This window comes from Cheilinus undulatus, linkage group 17 (genome assembly GCF_018320785.1).
Source record: "Cheilinus undulatus linkage group 17, ASM1832078v1, whole genome shotgun sequence".
NCBI lineage: Eukaryota > Metazoa > Chordata > Actinopteri > Labriformes > Labridae > Cheilinus > Cheilinus undulatus.
In genome coordinates, this window is record NC_054881.1 from 11,106,735 (window position 1) to 11,134,064 (window position 27,330).

Genomic DNA, 27,330 nt, shown 5'->3' on the forward strand with positions numbered 1-27,330 from the left:
ATAGTATAGTACAGCGCTGTGAAATAATGCAAGTAAATTTAATTTAACCATGGTAAAAATGTTGTTCACAAATGGGGAAATTATGTTAGAAAAAAATAAAATACATTAAAATGCATAGATATTTGTAAAAAAAAAAAAAAAAAAGACTCAACATACACTATATTGCCAAAAGTATTCACTCACCTGCCTTGACTGGCATATGAACTTAACTGACATCCCATTCTTAATCCATAGGGTTTAATTTGATGTCAGTCCACCCTTTGCAGCTGTAACAGCTTCAACTCTTCTAGGAAGGCTTTCCACAAGTTTAGGAGTGTGTTTATGGGAATTTCAGACCATTCTTCCAGAAGTACATTTGTGAGGTCGCACGCTGATGTTGGACAAAAAGGCCTGGCTCTCAGTCTCTGCTCTTATTCACCCCAAAGGTGTTCTATCGGTTTGGGGTCAGGACTCTGTGCAGACCAGTCAACTTCATCCACACCAAACTCTCTCATCCATGTCTTTATGGACCTTGCTTTGTGCACTGGTGCACAGTCATGCTGGAACAGGAAGGGGCCATCCCCAAACTGTTCCCACAAAGTTGGGAGCATGGAATTGTCCAAAATCTCTTGGTATGCTGAAGCATTCAGAGTTCCTTTCACTGGAACTAAGGGGCCAAGCCCAGCTCCTGAAAAACACCCCCACACCATAACCCCCCCTCCACTAAACTTTACACTTGGCACAATGCAGTCAGACAAGTACCGTTCTCCTGGCAACCACCAAACCCAGACTTATCCATCAGTTGACTGTGGATATTTAGGATCGAGGAAATTTCACCACTGGACTTGTTGCACAGGTGGCATCGCTATGTCTGTTAAAGCCCTTCGTAAACATGTGTTTTTAAAGGTGCTCATAGATCATATTGTATTGTATAGTATCATATTGTATCATATTGTATAGTATTGTATCATTTAAGTTGTATGATACTGTGTAGCATCACATTATATGGTATCATCATTTTGTATTTATCATATTATATCACAATCAAACCATACTGTATTGTATCACTAAGTCATTAGGAGTTGTAGCAAATCATCCTGAACTGAATCACAACATAGCATATAATATGATGTGGTATAAAATTGTAGCAAATTGTTGAGTATCATGTCGTATTTGGAATTCTCTACCAGCGAAGTTCAGTAAACAGTATTTCCCCCCCCCTTTTATGATATTAATAATTAAATGACAACAATAAAAATAATAATGTATTCTTCTTCTTCTTCTACTACTTCTTCTTCTTATTATTATTATTATTGTTATTATTATCGTTGTTGTTATTGGTATTATTATTATTATCATTATTATTATTATTGTTGTTGTTGTTATTATTATTATTATTTTTATTATTATTACTATAATTATTATTATCATCATCATCATTACTGTTATTAATTATTATTATTTAAGTTATCATTATTACTATTATTATTACCATCATCATCATAATTATCATCATTATTATTATTATTATTATCATTATTTTTGTTGTTGTTGCTTTTTTTATTATTCTCATTATTGTTATTAATTTAAAATTATTATTACTATTATTATTATTATTATTATTATTATTACTGTTATTATTATTATTGTTATCATCATCATCAATATTATTATTATTAATATAATAATAATAATAATAATAATAATAATAATAATAATAATGATGATGATGATATTATTTTTGATATTATTTGAGTGGTAGTGCGTGTGGAAGAACAAATATTATATTTTTTTAGTGTTTTAAAGGGAATGTCAATGGAAAAAATATCTTCAAATTTAATCTTTAAAGATGCTTTCAACATTGAAGATGACTTTAGTTGAACTGTTAAAATATTGTTTGTTTGTTTTTATTGCTCCCTCACAACACAAACAAAGAAACAAACAATAAGTAAAATTTCAAAAACTCATCTCAGTTCGTTGTTTCGTATAATAGTGAGGTTTTGATATTAATCTTATCATTTAATGTGATCTATCTGGTTTTCTGCATATCTTCACCAAAAACCACATCGCCTACATTTCCCAGCATGCCCGCGTCCCGGAGCGGAAGTGTCGTTCCAAAGATACTTATAAAGCTGCTTCTCAGGCAGCTGAGAGACACCAGTGCGTAGCGGGGTGAACCTGCCGTGGCAGCGATGGGACGAGCTCGGAGAAATGACAGCAGGAGCAGGAATTTAGGCTGAACGGCCACCGAGCACGGACGGCACCGAGGACTGTCTGCCCAACTATGTGACAGCTGACGTCCCCCCCACTTACCCGGAGACGTTGTCATGTTTTTTTATTTCTTTTCGTATACTAAGAAATGGATCTAGTGAAATGGGTGCTGAAGTTGACCCGGCGGTGTCCTCTGGATGTTGCGGCGCTGCTCCCTCTCAAACTCGACTAGTGGACATGCTACCTCTCTCTGCGGGACGGTGAGATACGGTCGCAGCTGTAGCGGAGAAATAACGGGAGCCGGCGTGCTGGAGATAACGGAATTACCTCTCTGACCGAACAACTGTGAGCTGCTGTTCACTCTGAATTTTCTCCAGGATCTCTCGCCCTGCTGAGGAGACTTTCCTCTCAATTGTTTTCTAGGTAGACTTCTATTTTGCATGTTGTTTTTTTGTCGGCTAAAAATAGACCACAATTCATGCAATTGCACTGCATGAGCCTTTAATCCGCACATTCAGTGTAACGCTCTTAAATCGTCAAATTACACTTTTTATTGTGAGGAATTGGGGCCACAGCGGATTAAACGGACATTAGGCTGCTGCACGCTGGGTGAGCGTCACATCGGAGCTGCCATTTGGCGATTTTAACTGTCCGTGTGCGCTGTCCAGTGCGATTTTTACGCTCATTTTTGTCCACAGCTGGATTTAGAGCTGTTGCTAAATAATCCTGGGGTATTTTTAATCACACAACGCAGAATTTGACGCCAAAATGTAACACTATAGCTGCTTCTCTTAATTATTCATCTCATAATTACCCTGAACTTTTACGCACACCTTTCCAGTGGATACACTTGTCCAAAGCGTCAAGTCGTTTGTGATATTTCGCATTTAGGAGGCTGTTACTTTTAACTTGACAGCATGGAAACCTCATGGCACGGATAAGGAATTTTATTATTCCTGCGCATGTTTGATGAAGTTGCTTTTACGCACCGGAAAGCATGCGCTCTACAGATGTAAAGCTTCTCTAGGCCTGTCTTTTTCTCCCTTTGTTCCAGTAATTTTTGATCAAAGATGCATGACTTTTTAAAGAGACAGTCTGCTATAAATAAACACCTTTCATTCTTGTTTTTCTGGACGCTTTGATGTGCTTTCATCTGAGGTAATTTTCTTGCTGTTTCCATGCGTCTTTCTTCTCCTCCAGACCTCTGGACGTTGTTGTGGATTGTGTTGCTATTTAATGCAATGGGCTGTATCCAGAGTATCAGGTGTAAGCCTAAGAGTTTCCGAGACAGTATCATCGTCCTGGAGGTGAACAGTTCCATCGATCCAAACCCCACCAGCATCGACGAGTCATCCAGCGTGGTCCTGCGCTACCGGACGCCGCACTTCAGAGCGTGTGCCCGGGTCTTGGTGCCGCCAGTGGCCGGCAAAGAGACATGGACGATCGGCTGGATTCAAGCTTGTAACCACATGGAGTTCTACAACACTTATGGAAACAAAGGGATGTGAGTATCATGGGCATTTGCTCTCTGGGATTTTAGGGAGACTTACTGTCAGCAGGGGTGGTTTTAGTCATTTGGAGGACCCAGGCAAAGACCAGTATCCTCCTTGTCATACTTATTTGAGATGAGTAGGACATGATAAGTTTAAAAGGTCAGCCTTCTCTTTAAACAGGAATAAGTTTTGACAAAAAAATTAAGTCAGCAAACCTCCAGAAGGTCATGTTTTTGCAGGAAATACAGAATCTATTTTAGAGTAGATGTTTTGGCTCCATGTGGACCAGTTGGTAAGTTGTTGGGGTCTTCAGTCAGTCAGAAATGTGCTGGTCATCGAGAAAGGTATGGAGGGGTCATTTTAATGACGGATCACAAGTCCAAGTTGATGCCAAGCATCAACAACATTTCCACTAAAAGTTCAGAATTTCTTCACAATCTTCCTTTACAAGTCCTAGAAACTTTCCCAGATTCCCAAAGAATTTACCCAAACTTTCTGCAAAAATTCTTAAACACAATTGTAAAGTATCCTATAAAAAATACCCCAACATCTCTTTATAATATTCTCCAAAATGTCTCAGTGAAACTTCATCATAAAGCCTAAACATTCCAATAAAAATCACAAAAAATCTATGTAAGATTCTGGAAAATTTTAAACAAACTTTCTGTAAACATTTTTCAACATATTTGTAATGTATTCCATAAAAGTAACTCAATTTTTTTTTTCAAATGTTCCCCAAATGTCTCAGTTAAACTTCATCATAAAGCCTAAAGATTCCAATAAATATGTCAGCAAAAATTTCATGTAAAATCTTGAAAATTTCAAGCTATTTCCCCAAACTTTCTGTGAAGATTCTTTAATATATATCCCATAGAAAATATCCCCAAATTTCTTTAATCATTCCCTTTTTTTCCAGTGAAAGTTCATCATAATGCCTGAACATTCAAATAAAAAATCCCCAACAATTCCATGTAATATCCTGGAAACTGCAAGCAAATCCCTCAAAATTTTAAAGGCAATTCCCCCAAAGAATTTACCTAAATTTTCAGTGAAAATACTTAAACACAATTGTAAAATATCCTATAAAAAATACCCCAACTTCTTTATAATATTCTCCAAAATGTCTTAGTGAAACTTCTTCATAGAGCCTAAATGTTCCAATAAAAAAAATAAATAAAAAATCTGTGTAAAATCCGGGAAAATTTCAAGCAAACTTTCTGTGAACATTTTTCAACATATTTGTAATGTATTCCATAAAAAGTAACCCAGATTTTTTTCAAATATTCTCCAAACGTCTCAGTTAAACTTCATTATAAAGCCAACAGATTCCATTAAAAATGTCAACAAAAATTTCATGTTAAATCTTGAAAATTTCAAGCTAGCTCCCAAACTTTCTGTGAAGACTTTTTAATATATATTCCATAAAAAGTACCCCAAAATTCCTTTAATCATTCTTATTTTTTCAGTGAAACTTTATCATAATGCCTGTACATTCAAATAAAAAGTCCCCAACAATTCCATGTAATATCCCATAAATTTGCAAGCAAATCCCTCAAAATTTTAAAGCAAATTTCCCCAAAAAATCTTATAAGAATCCCAAAAATGTAGAAATACATTTACCAAATTACAATGAAAATGTCTTTCAAATTCCAGCAAACATCCAAACAAGTTTGCTGTAATTTCCATTAAAATTCTTGAAAGTTTTAAAGAACACCCCTCCTCCCAAAACTCTCAATTTTCGAAAAATGTAGAAATACATTTCCCAAGTTGCCATGAAAGTACCTTAAAGTTACAAAGCAAATTCCCCTCAAAAACAAACAAAAAAATCCCTAAAATTAAAACTGCATTTCCCAAATTTCAATAAAAATGCCTCAAAAGAAATCTTCAAACATCCAAACAAATTTGCTGAAATCTCCCTGAAATTTAGAAATAAATTATCAACATTTCAATAAAATACATTAAAGATACAAAGGAAATCACCACAAAAAATCAACTAAAATTCATGAAAATTACCATTACATTTCCAAAATTTCAGTGAAATTGGCTCAAAAATTTTCAAACAGATTCCTCCAAACATCCAAACATAATTACAGATTTCCATGGGTATGCAAAAAAATCAAAAGGAAACTGCCCTCAGAAGCTCCAATGAAACTCAAATCAACCAAATCATATAGAATGAAATCCCCAAAAATAAAGATACCTGAAAATGTCCAAGCAAATTCTATAAAAGATTCCCTAAAATGTCTATTAAAATTCCTCTAATTTGCAATGCAGGTTTCCCAATATTTCAAACAAACAACATAAAAGTCAAAGGTCATTCTGGACAATAATCTCTAAAGTTCTAAAAGCAGAATGTTGTTGGAAAACCAAAATTTGACGTCTTTATATGTACACGCAGGGTATCTGGAGGATAAGAACCCCGTTTTGTTAAAGCAGTCAAAGCAAATGAACAAAATATCTTAAAGCATCTCTCGTAAAGGGCATACCCAAACCTTAAACATAAATAACCAAGTGCCTAACAGTACTTCAGCAGCTCATAGCTCAAACACACCTCTTTTAAATATTTCAGCATGCCTCTAGGCCAGGTGTAACTGCTAAATTATAAACATTTTGAGCTCAAACTGGTGCAACATTCATTCCTCTGTCACAAATTCTAACATTTTATTGACTATATGCCACATTAACACACTCTGGTTGATCAGTTCATTGTTGGGTGTGTCTTCAGGGATCTAACTATAAATCTGCTGATAGAAAGACATTTTGGGTCTTTATGCAGGGTTTGGGCCTTGCTGTGGGAGCCAGTGGTCCTCCTAGGCACTTTTTGGACTATTAGAATATATATTTTTTGCTTTTTCTCTCTCTTGACCCTTAATTGTTTAGCTATCGTTATTTGATGTGCATCTATAATGACTTGAAATCCCTTGGACTAAGTGGCTACTTTTGCCTGATGCTAAAACTGCCTATGTCCTTTGTTTGAGTTATATGCCCCCAGTATGAGGTAATTTCATCTTTTCAATCATAAAAAGCTGTAAGTAAACTCATGCATGCTCTAAATTGCACAAATACATTGGCAGAGCTAAAAACCTCCCAATGCATAGTTGCAAAACTTAGTGTGCAGGAGTTTATTTGCAGTTTTTGCTGGATTCATTCCTTTCTTACCGACATGTAATGCAAAATAGGTGTCTTTTTTTAAAGCTTCAGTACAGCATTGCTTTAAAACAAAGTATGGAAGACCAAAAGTGAAAGTTAGTAATTATTTAGCTGAACATCTAGAGATTTCAGCATACAAAAGCACCAGAATTGTGCCAAGTTTTATTTTCTATTTGCTTAGAAATGACCAAAATGATGCCCAAAAAGTTGCTGATGATCTTCTCTTGATTGGCTTCAGCTCTTCTTTTATATACTGGTACACTTTTATATCACTTGTGTCAGCCTTTTTCTCTTTGATTAACACATAAGACAGTTTAGAAGAAGTGCTTTCTACCAGAATAGAGAAGTATATATGAAGCATAAAGATTCGAGAAGTGAAATTAAGAAGCATATTTAAGTCTTGCAGGAAAACTTCAGAACCAACAAGGAACCCTGACATTGAAGCACATATTTTGAAACCTCAACTGAGGGTATTTCAGTGCATTCGCAGCGGCTGGGTTGTGAAACTGTTCGTCTTCCTGTTTTTGTGATGCAAATACAGCCAAAGTTATTCTCCAAGTAGTGAAACTTTATGTATGGCTGCATCTTGGTTGCACGGCAGCAGTGCAATCATACGTGGCATTTACATTTGCATCGAGCGGGACGGGTAAAAGATTTCTTCAAAAGTAAAATAAATGGACTTATCTGTGTTTGCGCTTTAATATTCAATCAGCAACTGGGTTATCTGCAGTATGAAGGTTTGTGGCTGTGTGCCTGCGGCCTACAAAGCACTTCAGACCCTGACAGATATGAGAATAGGACGCCATGATGGAAAATAATTGCTCTGACCTTTAAAATATCCACTTGTGGAGATATTTGCCACAGCTGTAATAAACAAGAGAAACGTGAGGTAATTCAGCTTAAAGTAATTACTTTAAAGATACAGGCTGATAAGAGGTCTATAGAGTGTAACTGTGAGATAGACTTGTTAAATGTGAGAGTAATTGTCATTCTGTATTCTGTGGTGGGAAACCACAGGTTGAAGTGTACCCAGAATACCTTTATCTGTAGACACTGCAGCTGAGGATGTGTGAGGGCTGCATGCCTAAGATTAGAGGCACCGTCCCCTCCCTGACACCCCCACCCCCAGTACGGCCGTGTGTGTTTGTGAGAGTGCGAGAAAGACCGTGAAACACCGCTCAATTAGTCTCTGAGAGTCCAGATGGATCGATGCCTTTTGTAAACTGCACATACAGTGATCCGCTCTTTTATCCAAGCTGCACATGCTCACTGTGTTATGAAATATTTACTGATTTATTGAGCTGAGGCTTAAATGCTGCGCTCTTTTGTCAAGTTATTTTTAGTCTGTTATAGTTGGCTATATACAAAAAGACAAGCATACTCCAAAAAACTCACATTTTTATATACATATAGCAGTGTTTCCTGATTTTGAAGCCAAAAAAATTGTACAAAAATGCCAGCTTTTGAGCATGGCAGGTCTCTTAGTACTGAAAATTTGTCAAGTTGTACAACATTGTTTTAGAGCAGTGGTTCTCAACTGGTGGGTCAGGACTCAAAAGAGGGTCACAGAGCGCTTTTCAGTGGGTCACAAATGTGTGCCTGGACAAAAAAATGTGCCAAAAAGTCTATGAAACTCTTTAAAACATGCTTTTTTGGTCCTATTTCTTTGATGTCTTAGGCTAAAATGTCTTAGGCCCTGTCCACATGGAGACGAAAACTATATATTGCCTTTTCATTTTGAAAAAGTTTAAGCCTGGATTGTTTCAGGAAATATCCGCATACGCATGAAACCACTGGAAATGACTGAAAATGTTGCAGTGCACATGCCAAGCCTGTACGTGGCACTGTAACGCTGCCACAGAAATGCACCAATAGAGAAGAAGAACATCACAGAAAACTGACACAAACTTTCTACTAGTTGCCCTTCTGGTTGTTCTCCACGTTGGACTTAAAAACATATGGTGTGTGCATTTTGCGGTGGTGGTAAAGGAGCATCAGATTTTGCTGTAAAAGCCATAACAAGCTCAGTAGCTTCTGCAGCACAAACACTCATTCATTCACTCAATCGTTTCAAGAAAGATGCAGGTAGCCTTCCACACAGAGACGAAATGGTAGTCATTTACGGATTTATGCACCCTGGGACCCGTTTTCAAAAATTATTGTTTACTGTCACCCGAAAAGCCCCGTCCATACGAAGATGAAGTCAGGCGTATACGCGAAAGTTTTTTGTCGGATCGGCATTTCATCCACACGAAGCGGCATTTTGGGTGACTGTAAATGATACTTTTTGAAAACGGGTCCCAAAGTGCATAAATCCATAAACGACTACCATTTCGTCTCTCCATCTTTCTTGAAACCATTACATCACACATAGCGTATCTCCCTTGAGGCGCCTGCATGCGTCCGACCAAAACATTAATGGCGGACTACAGGGTTGTGTTTGTGCTTCAAAAGCTACTAAGCTTGTTTTGGCTTTTACAGCAAAATTTGAAGCTCTTTTACCACCACCGCGAAACGCATACACCATATGTTCTTAAATCCAACATTGAGAACAATCAGAAGGACAACTAGAAGAAAGTTTGTGTCAGTTTTCTGTGATCTTCTTCTTTTTTCTTTGGTGCATTTCCTTGGCAGCGTTACAGCACCACGTACAGGCTCGGCATATGCACTACAGCGTTTTTCAGTCGTTTCAGTGGTTCCTGAAATGACTCCGTCTTTATGGAAAACTTTTTCAAAATGAAACGGCAATATATTGTTTTCTTCTCCTTGTGGACGGAGCCTTAGACTGTCCACTTTAACATAACAGACCTGTAAGCTGGTAGGGGCAGATGTATTGTTTCGTACATAAACGAAGAAAAAAATTAGCCTTTAGTCTTACAGTGTGTCCACGCTGTTAGATACTCAAGCCTCAAACTTTAGTTTCCCTCAGTAAAAAGCATGCCTTTATTTTAAAGGTTGAGACATGGAAGTGTGGTGCTCTGTATTAATAAGCCTCTGATCATACAGTTTTGCCTCAGTGTTAACACAAATCAACACAGCATTTCGATCAGTGATATTAATGCATCATACTTTGCAGAACTAGATGACAAGCTCTGAGCAAGGAAAGCAAAAGAAAATCTACCTGATGGATCTTCCAAGTAGTTCCTAGTTTATCTTCCTCATTCCTTGTCCCTCGTTGTCTGTGTGAGCAACAGGACAGAAAAAATGAAAATGAGGCATCAGGGTAAAAGTAAGGCATCGCATTGCATCACTTTCAATCTGTTTTGACAATAATATAGAAAACTTTTGTCGATACTGGCGCTCCCTGTAGACCAAGTTGACGTTTTGCCAATCTTGTCCTGTATTTACCAAGTAATATTTTTGAAGAAAATCTAATCCTGCTGTAATTTAACAAGTGCACTGCTTACCAAAAGTCGTTTTGCGAAAATGTGGAAAAAAAGGCAGTGTGCCGTTAAATCACTGCATCCAACTCCAGCCCTGTGGCGGTGGTTTATTCAGAGGTTTAAAATGATCATATGGAAATCCTCTTTCCTGTCTCTGTGGGTCTCGTTTAATTTAGTAGGCCGTAAAGAGGCGCTGATATCAGATTGAAGGCCATTTCATAAGCAGATAAAAACTCCTCACAGGAGCTTTAAAGGACATTTATAGATCTGTGCTTTAAGGTAACAGTGAAAATTAATCAAGATTGAAAGAAAGGAACTTCAGTGTGCCCAAATTTGCAACCTACAAATTAAAAAAAAAGGTTGTCTGAAACATGGTACATATGGATAAGGCACACTAACAAAGAAAAGAGTGACCACAAGCTTGGATCTCGTCAACATGGCTGTAACTGATACCTATATGTATATTTATATATAGCTCTATATATAGGGGTGTCGGAATGCACCCTCCCACCTTCACAGCGGTGTTTGCAGAGGCAAATCCCCCGTTCATGCAGCGCTTTCATTAATTTTTCAACCCCTGTAGCTCATGCACTCAAAAAATGTACTTTTATTTGTTCATATATTAAAGTCATAAAACTTGACAAGCACAGCCAAGGCCACAATTCTCTGCGTTCATTTTTTAAACCCCTCTTAGGATGCGAGAGACGAGCCTGCTCTCGCTGCTCAGATTCTCATACTAAGTAGTTTCTTTGATGGCAATAAAGCTTCTGCGTGCTGTAATTGGACAGAACAGCTGAGGACGGTAATGAGGATGATTTCTCAGTTGGCTTTCTATGATGTGTTTGGGATTCTGGACACATTCATCCGCTCTTCTCTGGTCTGCTGTCCTCGCCTTGTAGAAGATGCAGTTTTGTAGGTTTGGCATGTATGCATGAAGACATGGAGACTTCTTATGCTTCTCTAAAGACACATTGAAGAATAAAAACTGGGGGAAAAGGTGGAGCTGAAATGTAACATTCAGCAGTTGTAAGAGTAAAACCATTTGTTCCTCAAATGTGTAGCTATTCACCACATTGTGACCACCTCCCTTTCATTTCATTATCAGTGTGGAAAGTGAAAATGCTGTAGAGTCATAACCATTCTGTCCCAGGCTGTAGATCCTACAAAGGTATAAAATTTGGACAATTTTTATGAATTCAATGCCTCTGTGTTGAATAGAAACTGAAAAGATGCTAGATTTCTAAAATCTGTAGGGACCTCAGGTCATATTTCAAGCTAAAGTTAGCATTCAGCTAATCTCTACTTCACATTCTTCTGCCAGGCTAACATTTCCTTTAGCTAGACCACATTTTAGCATAAAACAACAGCTACACCAAGCTAAATATAGCATAAAGTATGTCTAAGCTAACATGATGCTACACAATATCAACAGCCAGTGTTTTTTAGTACTGCAGCACCAACAACCTTGGTTTTAGGGTGCTTCTTGCTGGTTTCCGTAGTTGCTAGCTTACAAAAAAACTGGCTATTTTTCCCAATATCCTCAGAGCCAGTATCATTATTGTTTTTCAATTGTGCTGTTAGCTTAATATTTTCAGTCTTATCAAAGAAATATTGTCAACAATTCATTTAAACAGCATATAGCAATTCTGTTATTGCATTAGCGTCAGCCTTAGCCTTAGAAACTTGACCCTCAAGAAGACAAGTCACTTGGTCTCTCCTCTGCTGTTGCTGTTTACAAAGCTAGTATGTTATATTTTGATTGGTCACTAAGAGTAGTGACAATGACGAACACAGCGCTGTTCTAAAAGTTCAACTAATTTTTAAAGCTGGACCTCATTGGTTATGTACTGAAAATGAGCGCTACCAGCGGTTAAAATGACAGCTCTGGCCACAGGAACTAAAAAACATATCTAGACAAAAATACAGCAAGCTAACTAGCTGAAAGCTAACACCCCCCCCCCACCCCCACCCCCCCCCCACCCCATATAGTCCTTATCCTTTCAGATTTTTGATGGTTTAGTTGCTGGTCAACTGGAAAACAGAACAAGTTTCCTATTAGGTTTTTAAAATCAGCAAACCTCGACTAAACAGTGGCATACAGCAGTTTTTTAAGCTAATGGGCTTCCTGCAGTCAGTAGGTTTACATGACGATAAACGTTAGTCCATTGTGTTGGCCCGGCTGAAACTGGACTTTTTAAATCCCTGCAAAGTAAGATCCAGAATTCTGTGTAACACACACGATGTGTTGGAATCAGGTTGCTGTAAACATGTAAAAACACTTAGATCTACATGTGACTAAATTTTGAATTTAGACCATTAGAAAGTTTTTCACCTTTTTCGTAGCTTGGTTTAACTTGGGCAGGGCAAATGTGGCACAATGGGATTTACTCCATCCCCGGTAAAACTACAGCAATGTATCTGGAGCTGATGTCACTGCCTTCATTGAAAATAAGCAGCTAGCTTAATAGTATATTTTTGTTCATTGTGAGGTAAATTTGCGATATTTACCAGCCACGGTGAGAACCAGGCAGCTGTGCTCTCGCCATAGTTCACTGTAAGGTCAGGGGGGAGGCTAATTGCTGGAGTGCTTGTCTATTTTTCACTTAAACCAGGTACAGCAGGAACAAAATCTGCAGTTGTGAAAACACTCATACTTGTTAGTAAACGGTGTTGTAAGCAGTCCTGAATGTCACCTGTCTCTTTAAAAACTGTCATATCCATGAACAAGCCCATTTTATCTTTTGAGCTGCACAGTAGATGTGGAACAGGGAAGAGGGTCAGTGTTGGCGTCTCAAAAATACTAGATGGGGTGGACTCCAATGTCCACATGGAACACAACTGATGTCCCCCAGTTAATGGCGTAAGCGGTTGTTGGGGTTGCTCCTAGTGACGTTCCTAGGCAAAATTTACTTAATGCATTTAGGCTTAGTTGACTAGGCTAAGGTAAAGAACAAAAACACCACACTCATAATGTAGCCCTACATGTCTTCTGTCAGAATAGGGTAAATAACATAATGTTGGTTTGCAGGAAACTGTTAATGTTAGCAGTGCCTCTGAGCAGGTTAACATGAACATTCTTGTGCCGAATGTTGTCACTCAATAATCTAGTCATTTGTTTGTATAACCTGACACTCTACATGCAACTTTATCCCACATTTCCTGGATTAAAATAATGCTAAAATGCACTGCTCCTACAAGATACTACAGACAATAGACAGACACTATCAGTGCTATCAGCTCATCATTGTTAACACCAGGTTGAAGAACATTATGGCAGCATGGCAGAAGTCATTAACCACAGCTACAGTCGCTGCTATTAGCAGAAAGATGCATTACAGTTTGGACAAAGTGTTTGTGGGCTTGCGTGAAATATTCATGTCCAGTATAAAAATGTACTTAAAATGTACTAACATGTAACCATGCTAGCCTGAAATCTTACTAAGTCAAATTTCTCTGTCTTTGTGGATGTATGGTGAATCGTTTGTCCTAGAATAAAAGCTTAGTCATATTTCCTGATTCATTTAGTGATAAAAATGGCTTCAAAGGCAGTAATTTAAACAATTACAGCCTCAGACTCACGCACTTAAAGGTAATGACATTGAAGCATGCTGTAATTGGTTAAATAACTCCCTTGGAAGCCAGTTTCATCACTTCCACTCCACTACAGAGCTGACCTAATCTCCACCATCTGTGAAATTAAGCATCCTGTGAGCATCATTATAATATCCCCATCAACAGATGCAAGGACATGCAAATGAATGATGTAGCAAAGTGGCATAAACAGGAAATGAGCTGTCACTGTACTACTAAAATATTTTCATGTGCAGACTAGTGTTGCCAACCTCAGTCCTTCTTTAAACCCACAGATAAAGTCTGGTCAGCCCTTGAAATCACATTTCATTCAAAGCTTTGACAAAAAGAAGATGCCTTTACATCTGCAAAGTTGATGCAATATTCAGATTATGATGTAAAAAGTAAATTTCTGCTGGATGTAATGAGAGCTTCTCTCAGAAATGGTTCCTTTGCCCTTTAGTTCTAATGGAAAGTTGGTGAATTTGACCTAGATTATATTGGTTCTTTTTATTCTTTGCTTTACAGCCCAGAGTTTTAAAGTGCACAGCACATGGCTGATAATAACTTCATATTTCATGTAAAAAGTCAGCAGGAAATAGTTTTCAGCCATTTTTGATGAACTCATCACTACATTTTGTTGCAAAAAAGTTCACAAATTCTGTGCAAAAATTTTATTGTATTTCATACTACTTTTGCTAAGTGATTAGCAATGTACATTTTAGTTATCTGTTTAAATACACAGTAGTAAATTCTGCCACCAGGGGGCTCTCAATCAAAACTATAACAAAAGACGTTGAGTGGTTAGTCAAGCAGCACGCTTCGACTTTGGCTAGAAACCCCCATAAGGATAGATACATTTATGACAATGTCTATTGAATACAATAGAACTAGTTCAAAAGCAATAAATCCACAGTAGTATGAATCTGAATATGAGGGTGCAATAAGCTTAATGCTATAAAGGAGGAGGCTGGGGTGGAGGAGGTTAAGCTTTGCAGGCAGCAGCAGAGTGGTGCATCAGCATTAATGCTAGCAGGGGTTAGGTAGCAGTACGTCATATTGTGTTGAGAGGAAGTGATGTGGTTGGCTGTGGGAGCTGGGAGGTGATAGGATTGGCTGGCCATCAGTTGATCACGCCGGACGTATGACTACCATGTCCTGCATGAACTAACGCTGGCTTCATTAATTAGGAGGAAAAGCAACTTTCAGTGTCACAGGGAGCTGTACAGTACCATTCTATTTGTTGAGCCATGTTCTGAACTCACTGTTGGGTTAAAATAGTTTTTCGCAGGATGGTCGGTCCAGGAAGTTTACACCTGTACTGGACTGGTGCTCGATATTGGTTGATACCAAACACTCTGGTATCAGAATCGGTATCAGGAAGGTAAAAATGGTATTGGAACATCTGAAAAAAATCATGGTCCATCACAAGTTAGCAGCACATAATATGAATGAGGCACAGAAACGGAACAGCTGCTTCCTGTTGCAGTTCATGCTTCCTTATGTAGCAGGCTTTGACATAATATGGTGGCAAGACACCATTAGAACAGTAAAACTTCAAAATATCCTCCAGCTTTGAAAAGACATTTGTGGTCATTTAAATATTTAGTTAGACAATATTTATAACTCATCACATGGAAGTAGCCATTTTTATTTATGTAAAAAACATTAAATCCATAGTAGCATGAGTCTGAATATGAGGGTGCAACAAGCTTTATGCTATAAAGGGGGAAGCTGGGGTGGAGGAGGTTAAGCTTTGCAGGCAGCAGGAGCATGGTGGATCAAAGTTAATGCAAGCAGGGATTAGTGAGAAGTATGTCATATTTAAATATATGGAAGTAGTCATTTTTATTTATGTCAAATTTTCAGTGCAAAAGTTGAATAAATAAAGGTTGATTCTTTTAAAGGAACATATGCCTATAAATGTTAGTCAACAGTTTATATGAGCAGTTTCTTACCAGATCTTGCATCTTTTCTGCAACTCAGTTTTGAAGAGTTGCATTTCACTAGTCAGTATAGGATGTTTTAAACTAAAAATCATAGTTCCTTCTTTTCCAAAAATTCTTGAGCTCCCTGACAATGTTTCCCAGTTTGCCTGTGGGCTACAAGTCCCGCTAGTCAGGCATCACTGTGCCAGAGTACATGCAACATTTACAAGCACTGACAAGCTCAGGCGTCACAATGCAAAGCAGTTTTTTTTTTTTTTTTTTTTTTTTTTTTTAAGTGACTTATTTTCAAAATCACTGCAGTTTGTCACAAACACTCACACCACTTACTGCAGACCATTTGGCTGTGACAGAGCTGGCTGTGAAGACACAAACAGGAAGTGAGCCGGGTCTCTGTGATGCTTTCACCGCTCATGATCAAAGTTTCCCAGCTGCCTGATGACGCCTTATTGTAGCTTTGTGCAGTCTAATATGCTTGATGTGCTTTTGCTTCAGCCACACTGCTGAGTCCTGCTACATGATGTTCTAATCAGATGTTCATCAGCCATTCTGTGTCATGTTATTTAAGCATTACTTATATGGTTTATCAGCATTCTGCAGGAGAATTTTGCTGCACACAACCAGGTCTTAGTTTTCCTGTCAAACAAACAAGCATTCAGGGAATTTAACCTGGTCATAAATGATAAATAAAATAATTTTCTCCCTAAGAATCTGAAGCAGGGGTTCGCTGTATTAAGGTTTTGGTGTTGGAGTTGTCTGAGGTCATCACAAAATGGAAATTTGCTGTAAATTGTTTTGGGCCAGCTGAGAGGATTAAGTGATTTTTACAAACAGAAATGGACACATGGCCGCACAGACACAGTCGCACGCACGCGGGCCAGCTATTATCATGCCCGACATGCTAATCTCCCCCCTCCTGGGTGAATACATAAATCACAATGTGAAGCCAGGCCAAGCAGGCAGTTAGTCATGTGGCTGGTGATCACACTGCTATCTCCCCAGTCCTGCTGATTCTCAGTAACAGGGAATGAAAGGTAATCCTGTTCCTACTGTGCGTGGAAAATCAATAACTGGACACACCAGAGGTACCGGGTCACTGAAGTTTTAGTGTCGCCTGCTGTGTGTGTCACAATATTTTACTGCTGTATTGTATTTTTTGCAGGCAGTTTGAAAATAGGCGGAAAGATCCAACTGTGTTCCCTCTGTGAAAGGAAGCCTTGCTTCACTATTGAGATGCTAATTCTCCTTACAGAGGGGATTAGACAGGAGAGCTGTTTTACATGAGGAATCTTTTGAGTTGGTGTACTGCACCAGAAATGAACCCAAAGGAAATTTATGATGGGATACAATGCTGGTCTTATACTGAGTGACAGCGAGATCGAGAAGTGGCTTGTGTGATGCCACAAGTGGTGCAGGGCCATGCCGCAGGAAGAGCTGAGATTTACTATAAACTTTTTGGCTTATGTCATGGTTGATTTCTTACACTAGTGCCTCCATGTTGTATATGGCTATTAATGCATGCTCTACAGGTGTATTGAAAGTGTTTCCTTTTTATTTTTTTGCATTTCTTTGATGACGCTAATTTCATATCCTTGCCTTGTTTGCTTGATAACAGAATGGCTGTAGCAATAAACTCCTGACCAAATTTTTAAGACCAGTTGAAAAACTGCAAGAATTTCCATTTTGCACTGTTGGATCTTAAGAAGGCTCTAAGTAGAGCTTCAGAATGCAAAAAGAAAAAATGTGAGTGAGACAAAAAAGATAGAAGCAATTTATTGAAAACAACAATTACATTGAAATAGGCTGTTCATCAGCTGATCAAAAGTTTAACACCATAGCTCAAAAAAAAAAAAAAAAAAACCCGAAAACCCCCTTAAAACAGAAATAAAAGTTTAAAAAAAGGACTTAGTAATGAGTAGCTCCACCCTTCTTATTGATTACTTCCAAAATTCGTTTCGGCATGCTTGATGCGAGTGTTTCCAGGAGGCTTGTGGAAACATTGCTCCAAGTGGTAAAGATGGATTCACGAAGGGCATCCACTGTCTGGAACTGATGTCCATTTTTGTCCACTTCCCTTGCCATCCACCCCCAAACTCAGTTATTACCACACAGACGAGGGCCCTCAGTCATGAGGGATTCCCGCTGCAACATCTCCACACAGCCAGCCGCCGTTTGACGCCCCTGCACAACCTGAAGCTTCATTGTTCCATTAAAGGAAAAAGTAGCCCAGATCATGATGGCGCCCCCTCCACTGTGCTGCGTAGAAAACAGCTCAAGTGGGATCTCCTTATGCCAGTAACGCTGGAAGCCATCAGGACTGTCAAGGTGAAATTTTTTCTCATCAGAGAATAAAACTTTATTCCACCTGTCCAATGTTTGGTTCTCGCTTGCAAAGTCCAAATGGGCAACTTTGTGGCGTTGAAGGACACGAGGCCTTTGAAGACATTTTTAAAAAAAATTTTTAAGCCCTTCCCTCGCAGATGCCGCCTGATGGTTATTGGGCTGCAGTCGGCACAAGTAACAGCATTAACTTGGGTTGAGGATCGTCCTCGTGTCTTTCAGACAGCTAATCAGGTCCTTCGGCTCAGCACCGATGAATTTTTTTGGGTCTACCACTTGACTTTTTGTTCCGTAACCCTCAGGATCTTTTAAGAAACTCAAAATGACCGTCCAACCTCAGCAGCGATGGCGTGTTGCGAGAGGCCTTGCTTGTGCAGCTCCACAATCCGACCACGTTCAAAGACAGAACGCTTTTTTGCCTTTTCCATCAGGAGGTCATGACTGTGTAAATATCTGACAGAAAAATTACACTGAATCCACATTTTTGCGCAGATTTTGGCTTTTAAAGGCTGTGGTCTTAAACTTTTGATCAGCTGATCTAAAGGTTTTCAATGTTGTTTTTGTCTCACTCTCATTTCTTCTTTTTGCATTTTGAAGCTCTACTTAGAACCTTCTCCAACAGTGCAAAATGTAAATTCTTGCAATTTTTCAACTGGTCTTAAAATTTTGATCAGTAGTGTATTTATCCCAGCTAACTTGGTTAGCCTAGTCCCCTTGCAAAAAGAGCGAAGTTATAATTTACTTTAGCTTGTTGGAAATAAGCTTCATCTTTATGCAAGTCCTCATGTGTCTCTTTTCTATTTCCAGGTCAAGTTGGGAGCTCCCCGACCTCCGTGATGGGAAAATCCAGGCCATCAGTGACTCAGACGGGGTCAACTACCCTTGGTACGGCAACACCACGGAGACCTGCACTGTTGTAGGCCCCACCAAGAAGGACAGCAAGTTTACCGTTAGCATGAATGACAATTTCTACCCCAGCGTGACATGGGGCGTGCCCGTCAGCGACAGCAATGTGCCTCAGCTTAGCAGCATCCGCCGCGACCAGAGCTTTACGACCTGGCTGGTGGCGATCAACCAGGCCACATCGGAGACGCTCGTCCTGCAGACAATTCGCTGGAGGATGCGGCTTCACATAAAAGTAGACCCTGAGAAACCTCTGGGGGAAAGGGCTGTTCTAAATGAGCCCGTAGCCCAGGAACAGCCTCAGATCCTAGGCAAAAATGAGCCCATCCCTACAAACGCCATGGTCAAGCCTAACGCCAATGACGCCCAGGTGCTGATGTGGCGGCCAAAGAATGGTGACCCCGTGGTGGTCATCCCACCCAAATACTGACCTGTTTCACTGACCAGACTGGCCTTGGATACCTTAACAGTATCATCTTTTATTTGTTGTCTTTCTTTTGTTCCTGCTCATCACCAGCTCTCACTGCTTTACCTTTTTCCCTCCTTTTTGCCTCAAAATATTTCTTTTCAAAATCGACTGAAGAAAGAAAAAAATGGGCTGAAACAAAGAAACCACCTCTGAGAAGAACAGCTGGAAAAGCTTCAAGTCATGGGCTCTAACTGGAGCGAACAAACTGCAACCATTCTACCTTCAAACTGGGTCGGATTGCACTGTGCTAAATGACATCATTGCAAAAATGAAAAACTAGAGAATTTCTTTGTTTTGTTTTTTTTAATTTCAGTTTTATATATTTGGGCCACATGGGCCAGTTCTTTTAAGGGTTTGTGAGTGTGGATTTAAGTATTTACATGTCCATGACTGTGTCTGCACATGTGGGCATGCACAAACCTTGTGTATGAATACCAGTTGTGTTTTTATTTATAGGCTGGGAGAGAGTGCATTGAATTCTATTGTTGTTTTGTCCTGTGATATACATGACAAATTGTACTGGTTGAGATTTTAGTACTTTTTTAAAAACATGCAAGACATTCAATCCATGCTGCCTTAAGTTTACATCGCTTTCCACTGCAAACGTATTAGCCTTAAACCAAGTGCAATGCAGTATTTTGCTCATTTCTCCCTTCTCTTCCACACAGTTGGTGCTGGTTATGTGTGGGTTTAGGACAGGAATGACACCACAGAGGAAGACACAGGTGTGAAGTTGAGCTCTTAGGTTCAGTTGCATATGACGTATGTACTGTCTAATGTGTAGGCATTGTGGTTCGTAGTGTTTCAAGTGCTTTATGCAGCAGAAGAGAACATCAGCAAAGCCAAACTTAGTCAACGGCAATCAGTATAACAAAATGCAATAACAAATACAGCATGAAGCACTCAAAATTACTCCTTTGTACCTCATTTCTTTATTTGCATTCACTCTGAAGGCAGTTGTAGTGTCAGCATCTGAAAACCTGACTTCCTTTCAGTTAAACATCTCATCTCAGGGCCCTATTTTCATTTCCTCCCTTCTTTTTGCATCCATCCTGTCAAGTCTCGTCTTCTTTGCTGCTGTGAATAACTGAGCATTTAAAATACGTAAGCAATTAATACTTTGATTATCATCCATTCACAGAGTAAATGGCTTAGCATATTTGCCCAATGTGTTCGTCAATCTTTGCCATATTCTGTTTGTTTTCCTTGCCTTCATTTTAAATCAATATCGCCCTACTTCTCCATAAATATTAATACATCTGTGTGCGTGTCAGCCCCACGTCCTTGAGCATTTGTAATCTTCATCTTCACCAGTGTTTCTCCCCTCCCTCCCACCTTCCCCTCTCTCTTTTCACTCCGTGTTATTTGTATCTGTTGTCGAGGCTGAAAAGCAGAGCAGAGGAGGCATGCAAGTTTGATCCCGACTGCTCGGTTGGCATATAGATGACCCACTTCCCGGCTTTGCCAGTTGTAGCTCTCTCTCGCTGCAGAAATGTGGGGCTTGTCTCGCCTTCTTACACCAAAAGCAAATATAAGACACAAACACGCATAAATAAACAGCTCTGCTCGGCTAAACAGCAGCGATAAATGAGATGACGACTCTTAAGCTGCTCATCCGTGAGAGGAGCTGCAAACTTTTTAAACAGAGGAGAGAAAAGAGGGAACTGACACCAAAGTGTTTTATCTCCCAATCATGGGAAGCTAAAATTAGGGTAATAAGTTATTTATGTATAAATTCTTTTCAGAAATTTCCTTTTATTGGCTCCTATTGTGTTTTACCATGCAGCAAACATCTTCCAAGCTCAGCATCCTGCTAAGTTTCTGCATTTTAGCTGCAATCAAAGGAAACATCTGCACTTAAGTTTAACCTGAGCATGTATTGCTGCTGTTTCAGTGTAGCATCTTCCCGCTTTAAGCTGGACTCCATAGACAGGCCTTTTCTTTACATAATAGAACATTTTTGTCACAATTCATTTTTTACTGTTTTGATTTGAGTGATTTTCTTTACACAGAAAGTTAAGGAAATATGCTAGTTTGCTTTCCAGCATAGATTTTAATGCCTGTATGCTAAATATGCAGCTACAGCCAGCGGTTAGCATAGCCTAGCATGACTGGAAGAAGGTGGAAACAACCATGTCCTCAAATGAAAGAAAACATCTACCAGTGCCTCTAAAGCTCTTTAAATTACTGTTTAATAACTTTGTTTTAAAGCCATACCGGTAGTGAAGAGCTGAAGCAGCAACTGTTTGATCCAGATGATGTGCTTGCTGTCTTTTAGCTAAGCTAGGCTATGCTAACCACTCTTCAGTTGTATCACTATCTTCTGAACTCTTCGAGGTTATATCAATTTTTTTAGCAAGTAAATGAACTTTTCTGAAAGATATTCTGTCATTTATTTGACTTTTTTTCCTCTTTATACCACAGCTTAAGTAAGTTGCACATGTTATGCTCCTGTTAAACAGTGTGACCTAGCTAGCTTGGCTTTGTAGTCAAAGATAGTTGTAAGACTATTGGTGGAAAGTTGCTAAAATTAGATCTGCAGTGACCTGAGACTGTATTAAGCATGGACATACTCTCAGTGATGTCACCCATAGGTACCTGAAGAGGAGTTTTGAAGCCAAATAATGGTGGTCACCATGTTTGAAATAGGACTTTAACCCAACTTTCAATCAATCTAAAATCAGGCTAAGAGATGAGGCTGAGGCAGGCTTCAAAGCTCAGTTCAGTTCAGACCAAAGACTTGCAATGCAACAAGAACATTTTTGTTGCAGTGAACAGTTGCAACTATGGCAACTGAGCCGTTACAGCTCGAATATAGAGCACCGTATTAGTTAATATGAGAAATTTAAGGTTAAACAAGACTAAGATGGCAAAGCTTTTGTGTTTATATGTGCTGTCAAATTGTGCTACCATGCTGGCAACCACTCATACACAGCATTTGGGAAAGGGCAGAGCCTTTGAAAAAAACTTGGAGGGAGATTGGACGAATTTTCTGTCTGTCACATCTTTACGGGCCAATCAGAGCAACAAAACATGTGACGTAGCCGCCAGCGAGCTGCGCCCCTACCAAAAGAGTAAACTCCATTAGAGCTGCATAACGTGAATCATGGCGACTGTAGACATGTCAGTACACAACTTTGTCGTTTTTGAAAAGAAAACAACTCCCTGCTGTTCTTTGTTCTTCTTTTAACAAAGAAATGTCTTCAAGTTCTGATAAGACTGGCGCTTCAGCAGCATCCATGCTAATGTCTTCCGCCATAATTGCACCAGCCTCTTGTTGCTGCTCGCTTATGTCACGACTCCCCTGCACCTGAAATACTGCCCCTCATAGCTGATTGGTCCTGTCACTTTCTAACTTGGCCCAGAAGGTTCAGACTGGAGCTTTGTGAGATGGATTTGCCAGTGAGAAACACAGAAACGGGCATATCTATCTGAATGGAGTCATTGCTTTGGAAATCATGCACCACCTCTTCCAGTTCCAGCGGTGTGAACTGAGGCTTTAGAAAGTTGCAGTGTGGCCTCTCCCAAGCAGTTGAGATTTGCAACTTGTCTTTTGAATCTTTGGTCTAAACTGGGCCTAAGCCTCTTGGCAAACAGCCATCATGTGCTGGCCTGTCCTCAGATCCACTACACTAGCCTGACTATAATCAAAACAGATGAGTTATGATAAAGATCTATCCCCATACAGCTTTGAATAAAGAATAATTCCAAACCATTTTCGAACCAAGTGGTCAACATTTCGGCTTTAAAATGGGTGTTTTAATATGGGATTCAATAGGGATTCATTGGCGTTTGCAGACAGCCTCAAGTGGCTTCATTTCACTCAAATCAGCTGTGCCCTTAATTGTGCAAATGTGTGCTTAACTTTTCCTGATGTGATGAATATGGATTAGATATTAAATATTCAACCTCCTAAGAGTTTTCGCTAATATAGAAATCGGGTATTCAGATGGCCATTTTTGCGCTAGGCTGTCAACATATTGTCAATATATTATCTGGGGTCTAATGGCAGTATATAGTCTTCTGGAGTCAGCTTCAAGTGGGGAGAAACAGCAGTTTTTTTGCATTTCTGCATTAATCAGCATCATTTCTCTGCTCTGTAGGTTGCTGCTGGGTGTGCACATGACTAAATTAGACAATCCTGTCTGGCTGTGAAACCACAGTTGGTTCCAGCGTGGCTTTGTGGTGCAAGGAGAAGGAGTTAAAAGGCTATTGGGGGACCGCTGTCATAATTAGATCTGCTGTGACACACTTACATGCCCTAGATGGCCCCGACTGAGCTGAGGCGTGCTGTGTAACCCAAGGGCTCGCCAGAGTCAGGGGTGATGTTTAAGTGAGGTCAAATAGCAAAAGTCAGGGCCAGTGTTTGTGTGAGGTGGAGGGCATTAAAGTCCTGAAACGTACTCTGAGACTATATGAAAGTGACAAAAACTTTAATCTATTTAGACGTTAAAGCCAGAAATAAAATTGACATTTTTCCAAGCACAACTTGGATGTCAACCGCAAAGAAAGCTGTGGTTCATGTTTTGAACTCTGTGACCCTGCACTGATCGTAGTACGAGGCTATTTTGGCCTTGCAGACTGCCTCGTAGTGCCTTGAGATGACCTGTGGACGCTCATAGTACTCAAGCCGGACTCAAAATAATGTCATTAAACCTCGGCATGCGGAGGGAGCTGCTTGCACATTGTGTGTGCGTTCATGTGAGCATGTGTGTTCAATCCCATTTGAGGGATTTAGGCACAACAGGGAGTTTCACTGATGTGTTTCGACTGTTGTTGAGTCATGATTCTCTCTCTCTCGCTCGTACACAGTGTATTGAAGGTAACGTCCTTGTCAGAGCGCAGGGACAGTGCTTCCCCCTCATACACAGAAACATGCCAGGGGGAAGGAGCAGGCCTGGCGTGGTATCTGATTGTCACAGCAGTGTCACATTGGCAGTGTGAACTCGTTTATCAGCCCCGCACGTGGCTCGTCTGAACACATGCACATGCTACAAAGCCATATGCACAAACACATGCTTTGGAAGGTTGTCATCATTTCAATACTTGACACGTTTTCAATACCATGGGTTTTTTTGGGGCCTTTTAATGCCTTTATTTCAGTGACAGGACAGTGGATATAGTGGGCAATCGGGGAGAGAGGGAGTTGGGGATGAATAGCATCTGTGCATGATGTGCATCGACATAATCTCGAGGCTACCTATATTCTGATCCCATGAGTTTCACAGTGATACAATCTGTTATTTTATTCATCAGTAGCATCCAAAAATAAAGAAACATTAGAAAGGGACATCTACTCATGGAGTCAGATACATAGAAGAGGAATGAGTCCATCAGATATTGCAGACACTTGCTAAATTGCACAAAAAAGGACAATATTTTGGGCATTGAACATTGCCATTGACTTTTGTTTTCAGGTTGTCCATCAGTCTGTCAAAAATTTGAAAACTCTTTAACAAATTTTTGTCAGACTTTGCAGATATGTTCCTCCTGACTCAACGATGAACTGAATAAGTTTTGGTTGCCATCAATCATTGGGACACATGATCATCCTTTGCTTTCCAGGTCATTCTTGTGAGCACAGTTTCTGAAGAATACAAGTGATTTTCTTTAGACTTAGCACAGACGTTCATCCTGACTCAAGGTTGAACTGATTATGTTTTGAAGGCTTTTGCTTGTAAAAGCAGTATGCAAATATTCTGAAAAAGTTGAACATCAAAGCAAAGAGATGCAGACTACATTAGTTACCAGGCTGTGTTGGATTTGGCATGCTAGTTTGTACCCTTTCACTGGCAGTAACTAGGTGTAACAGGTTGTCTGAACATCCTTTCATACATCAGTTTTGGCCATACTTGTGATTGGGATATCCTGAGGATGCTTTAAGGTATTTTCTGCAAACTTTGTACAAATGTTCATTCTGACTGACGGATGAACTGATTATATTCTGAAGGTCACAGGTCAAGATCATTGAGTTTATGTTGATCCCTTACATTTCAGGCCATTTTATGAACATAAAGGAAATGCAGAAGTTTCTACTAAGACTAGAGGATGAATTGATAAGAGTTTTAAAGTCAAAGGTCATGGTGCTGATGTTCATCCCTTGCTTGAGAACATGAAAATCTAAAGAATGCTTTGAGGGACTGTCCTCAGACTTTGCACGTGTGTTCACTTTCACTTTCGGGTGAACTCATTAGATTTTGGAGATCCAATGTCTACGGTAAAGGTTATGAGACCTCAAGGTCAGCCCTCGCCTTTACCTATGCACCTACCAGCTTTTTTTCTTGATCCTCCACTTTACATTAATGATTCAAAAATTGGAAACTTAGTGGAGGCACATAACTGCCAGGTGGTAGTAGAAGGAGACAATCAAAATCAAGAAATTTCCATTCACCTCATTGGTAGCACGTGAACCCTGATGGATGTTTGGTGGATGTCTTCCCAACTCCTCTCCCCTTTCTTACTGTGTCTTTTTGGTTGTCCTGTGAAATAAAGGCAAAAAGACCCTAAATAATCTTTAAAAATCCTGAAATTTCTCAGTAGGGTGCCAGGGATTTCATTTTTATTGATTTTTACTACAACCATAATAAAGTTGGAAATTCTAGTTTCATGACAACTCTAGTTTACACAGATTTAAACAGTAAACTATACTTTTATGTTTGTTTTTGTGGTTGTTTGAAAGTGAAACAGTAATATTGAGCTCATTGATTCGGTGCCTGTCGAGTATCTGGAGTATTTCATGTTCTACTTTAGGAAAAAGGGCACTAATTGTATTCTTTATGTGTGTTCATCTTCTTTAAATGTGCTAATTATTTGTATTTAAGTTAAGACAAAGAAAAGCTTTTAAATAATATATGCGCTTCCTGAATTAAGCCACAGAAAAACAAAGTAACACTTTGTTATCTTGCTGTATGGAAGGCCAAAAGTGCCAAAATTGGATGAAGCCAAAAACCTATGCAGTAGGACATTGTTAGTGACTCTCAGCACCAAATACCTGGCCTGTTTTAGTTTATTTAGACCTTCTTAACAGTTTGGAATATAGGTAGGATTAGATAGAAAATGCGAAAGGGTCATTGTTGTTGTTTTTTCTGCTTGAACGGTGGTGCCAAGCGCATTGACGCGTCCTCTCCTAAACCCACACCATCACAGTTCTTCTGAGGGCTGCTATTGTTTCTTTGGATCTTTATGTTGTTGTTTATCCCCTAAGAAGCCATCAGTGAATCATCATCCCTTTATTTAAACCAATAACACATCCCAAAGTTCACACTCAGGACCGCCTGCCTTCATTTCCCTGCTTTTATCCCATAAAAAAGTTAGTTTCTCTTTCTCTGTTCTTATACTTCCAATGTTAAATTAACACGACCCCATGGTTTAAATAAAAAAATCAACCCTAAATGTAGCACAAAAGATAATATGAGTGCGTATCTCATGTTGTTTGGTTTGTTTTCTGGATTCAAGCACTGAAATAGTTGAAGCAGTTTTTGTGTTCTTTTGTTCAGCTTTGACTTTTACACCAATACTTGAAAATGGGTCAGTCCTGGCAAATATTTAAAACTGTGAAAATGCACAACACTGGGGAAAATAAAACATATAAAAATGTCTTTTTCATGAATGAATAAAATGTGCAAATACTACTGGTTGTCTTTCTTTGTGTCTTTTTCATGGGTGCCTTTTTAACTTGGTCTGATGCTGGCTCGTGTGCATGGAGGAAGAAAACAAATATGGCATATTGGGATAGTGGGATGCCAGTACCAACCAAGCAGCCATGTTTTTTTTTTTCATTCAAAAATATATATCGACAAAATTGAAGACGAATCAGCTTAGTTCCTGCATTAACAATGCATTCTAGACTATTGGAGACCAAGTGACAGCATTTCAGTATGTGCATC

The 27,330-nt window shown here is 39.3% G+C and overlaps 1 protein-coding gene across 3 annotated transcripts; it reads left to right on the forward strand.

The window, feature by feature from the left end:
* Nucleotides 1-2,151: 2,151 nt before the first annotated feature.
* Nucleotides 2,152-22,486, forward strand: fam78ab (family with sequence similarity 78 member Ab). 3 transcript variants are annotated; one of them, XM_041811029.1, is made up of 3 exons: nt 2,152-2,613; nt 3,391-3,694; nt 18,880-22,486. In XM_041811029.1, the coding sequence occupies exons 2-3, from the start codon at nt 3,432-3,434 to the stop codon at nt 19,403-19,405; spliced, it is 789 nt and encodes a 262-aa protein (XP_041666963.1). In that variant the 5' UTR covers nt 2,152-2,613; nt 3,391-3,431; the 3' UTR covers nt 19,406-22,486. The 3 variants fall into 3 exon arrangements, with proteins under 3 accessions (XP_041666963.1, XP_041666964.1, XP_041666962.1); XM_041811030.1 differs by having other exon boundaries at nt 2,152-2,535; XM_041811028.1 differs by having other exon boundaries at nt 2,152-3,694.
* Nucleotides 22,487-27,330: the final 4,844 nt, after the last annotated feature.

Coding starts and splice junctions, on each gene's coding strand:
- fam78ab (XM_041811028.1), top strand. CDS start 3,369: ATGCGTCTTTCTTCTCCTCCAGACCTCTGGACGTTGTTGTGGATTGTG. Junction 3,695..18,879: donor ACTTATGGAAACAAAGGGAT/GTGAGTATCATG, acceptor TTCTATTTCCAG/GTCAAGTTGGGAGCTCCCCG.